At 61.0% G+C, this 3,453-nt stretch overlaps 1 protein-coding gene across 1 annotated transcript in view; it reads left to right on the top strand.

Annotated features, from left to right (window-relative positions):
* Positions 1–733: 733 nt before the first annotated feature.
* EMIHUDRAFT_467554 (hypothetical protein) overlaps positions 734–3,453 on the top strand; it is a gene marked incomplete at its 5' end in the record, with an annotated part of 4,985 nt that continues 2,265 nt past the window's right edge. The window contains 2 exons of the mRNA XM_005787164.1: positions 734–1,444; positions 1,502–1,546. Coding sequence (XP_005787221.1) covers positions 734–1,444; positions 1,502–1,546 — 756 coding nt within the window. The remainder of the gene's footprint in view (positions 1,445–1,501; positions 1,547–3,453) is intronic.

Below are 3,453 nucleotides of genomic sequence, written 5' to 3'. Positions count from 1 at the left end.
CTCCTCTACCGACGTCACCGCTACCGTCCCCTCAACCACCCCCTCCACCGCCACCCTCTCCTCCGCCGCCCTCTCCTCCGCCCAGTACAAGCATGAGGACCTCTCTTGTTGAGGACTTCCTCGAGATTACCTCTTGATGCTGATGTGATGAGGACCTATTCTCCATGTGTGTCCTGTGGTTGAGTGATCACTCGTTCCCAGACCGTCCCCAGGATGTTTAAACTGTCGACTTGGAGCACTTGGAGAGCGCTTAAATTCTTGTTCTCGTTTGCCTTGGGGGTGCCAGCGCCCGTGTCGTGAGGACCTCTGCAAGTGTGAGGACCTCTGCCGCGCGAGCCGAGGAGTTCTGGCATTTGGTGACACCAATGTGGTCGAGCTATATCACGCGGCCACCCACCGAGCGAACCCCGAGCTGCCAGCTGGGAGTAAGAAGCGATAGCGTCCAGACAGACTGTCTGAATGCATATACTTGATGGTCTTTGGAAGAACTCTGAGAACGGTTTGGAAAATTGCACAATCAATTATGAGTAAGTACAGGGGTGTGGGGTGTGAAAGTGCGCGAAAAGTGCGCGGGTTGATGGTAAATAAATAAATACAACGGACACGCCAAACGAGGGGTGGGGGAAGGACAGGGTCCCCACCTGCACGAGCAGGATCTTGTAAGGACGATCAGCGGGTTGATGGTGTGAAGATAGGAGTGCGCGCGAAATTCTTTTTTCGGCCGATCGTTGCGATGCGACAGATTTCTAGCGCGAAGTCCTCAGGGCTGGCCTCCTCGTCGTCGTCGGCGAGTGGCGTTGCCGCGCCCTGCTCGGTCTCCTCACAGAGACGAGCTATTGGCGGCGCCCTCTCGCTAGCTGCCATCGCCGGCCGTCGCGGAGGGGCGGCACCTCTGCGCAGCGTGTGCCGCATAAACAAGCGGCAGCTGTGGAGCAGGCTCGTGAGGAGTACGCGCGCGCCGAATGCTTGGCGGGTGCGCGATGAGGACTTCTCTCCTCCAACAAACTGGCAGCTGCGCCGACATGCGGTGAACGCGGCGATCCCGATGGTCGGCTTTGGCTTCATGGACAACGTGATCATGATCCAGGCGGGCGACTACATCGACTCGACGCTGGGCGTCACGCTCGGCCTCTCGACCCTCACCGCGGCAGCTTTCGGCCAGGTCGTCTCCGACGTGTCCGGGACACTGTTCGGCAACACGATCGACCATATTGCCGCCCGCTCCGGCCTGCCCACGGCGAAGCTGACCGACTCGCAGAGGAGGATGCGGCGCGTGCGGCTGGCGGGGATGGCGGGCGCGGTGGGCGGCGTGATCGTGGGCTGCTTGCTCGGCATGACGACCCTCCTCTTCAAGGACCTCGGCAAGAACGAGCGGCTTCGGCGGCAGCGAGAGATGAGCACGCTGTTCTCGACGCTTATGCAGGAGGGGCGTTCCCTTCCCTGTGTGCGATGCGCCCTCCCCCCTTCTCCGGGAGGTGCGGTCTCCGTTCTTTCTCTCTAGGAGGGCCACGAGCTCATTGGCGCCGAGCACTGCACGCTGCAGCTGGTCGACACCGACGGCGACCAACAGCCGAGAGATGCGCCGAGAGATGCGCCGAGAGATGGACGAGAGATGGACGAGAGATCGACGAGCTGAACAGAAGGCTCCTCTTCATGGCTGCACCTCAGCCGCACCTCGGCCGCACCTCGGCTACACCTCGGCCGCACCTCAGCTGCACTTCGGCTGCACCTCGGCTGCACCTCGGCTGCACCTCAGCCGCACCTCGGCTGCACCTCGGCTGCACCTCGGCCGCACCTCGGCCGCACCTCGGCCGCCTTTCGACAAGGCGAGCACCTCTTCTCGCACGGGATGCGAGGCAAGCCGCCGACAGAGGAGGAGATGTGGGGCGCGTTCCGGGCGTACGACTCCGGCTCGTCGGGCTCGGTGGCTGTAGCAGGGAGAGATGGCCGAGAGGTGGCTGGAGAGGTGGCTGGAGAGGTTGCTGTAGCAGGGAGAGATGGCCGAGAGGTGGCTGGAGAGGTGGCTGTAGCAGGGAGAGATGGCCGAGAGGTGGCTGGAGAGGTGGCTGGAGAGGTGGCTGTAGCAGGGAGAGGTGGCTGGAGAGGTGGCTGGAGAGGTGGCTGTAGCAGGGAGAGATGGCCGGAGAGGTGGCTGGAGAGATGGCTGGAGAGGTGGCTGGAGAGGTGGCTGGAGAGGTGGCTGGAGAGGTGGCTGGAGAGATGGCTGGAGAGGTGGCTGGAGAGGTGGCTGGAGAGGTGGCTGGAGAGGTGGCTGGAGAGGTGGCTGGAGAGGTGGCTGGAGAGGTGGCTGGAGAGGTGGCTGGAGAGGTGGCTGGAGAGGTGGCTGGAGAGGTGGCTGGAGAGGTGGCTGGAGAGGTGGCTGGAGAGGTGGCTGGAGAGGTGGCTGGAGAGATGGCTGGAGAAGTGGCCGAGAGAGAGAGAGAGAGAGAGAGAGAGAGAGAGAGAGAGAGAGAGAGAGAGAGAGAGAGAGAGAGAGAGAGAGAGAGAGAGAGGGGAGGCGCGGCCGAGATCTAGCCGAGAGTTGAGGTGGCCTTGATGTTGAGCACGGAGTCGACGGAGACCTGCGCCTTCTCGGTGCGCAGGATTGGCGCAAACGCGTTGATGCCCTTGAGCCGGCTCTCGATCCGGAAGAGATCCGCCTGAGTCGTCATTCCGAGCTGAGACTCAGCCGTGAGTCATTGGAGCCGCGGCTGGTTGGTTTGCTGATGGTTGGTTTGCTGATGTTTGGTTTGCTGAGGATGCGTGGTTTGTTGATGTTTCGTTTCTTGATGTTTGAATTGCTGATGTTTGGCTTGCTGATGATGACTGTGTGGCGGACTGGTTGGCTGGTCGCGATGCGGAAGAGGCCCGCCTCGATATCTCCCGATATCTCCCGATATCTCCCGATATCTCCCCATATCTCCCCGTATCTCCCCGGGCTGCTCCGGCACGAGGCTGGACTATCTCCCCATATCTCCCCATATCTCCCCATATCTCCCCATATCTCCCCATATCTCCCCGTATCTCCCCGTATCTCCCCGGGCTGCTCCGGCACGAGGCTGGACTATCTCCCCATATCTCCCCATATCTCCCCATATCTCCCCATATCTCCCCATATCTCCCCGTATCTCCCCGGGCTGCTCCGGCACGAGGCTGGACTATCTCCCCATATCTCCCCATATCTCCCCATATCTGGAAGAGGCCCGCCTCGCTCACGAGGTCGATCTTGTTGAACAGCAGGCGATCGGCAAAGGCCATCTGCCCCCCATGCATGGCGTGGGCGGTGTTGTTGGCCTGAGCGCGGTCTCTTATATCCGTTCTTCGTGGGTGGTTGTGGTAACCTCTTCAGGCCCGCGTCTTTGTGACTTTTTTTGGGCCTCTTCTGCGGCCCATTGCTCCCCAAGTCTCTCAGGGGCTTTTCTTTCTTATTTGTTGGTACCGTGATATTTCCTC

The sequence above is a fragment of the Emiliania huxleyi genome (genome assembly GCF_000372725.1).
Source record: "Emiliania huxleyi CCMP1516 chromosome Unknown EMIHUscaffold_145, whole genome shotgun sequence".
NCBI lineage: Eukaryota > Haptophyta > Isochrysidales > Noelaerhabdaceae > Emiliania > Emiliania huxleyi.
The sequence above is the reverse complement of the archived record's forward strand: the minus strand, read 5'-3'. Positions and strand labels throughout refer to the sequence as shown.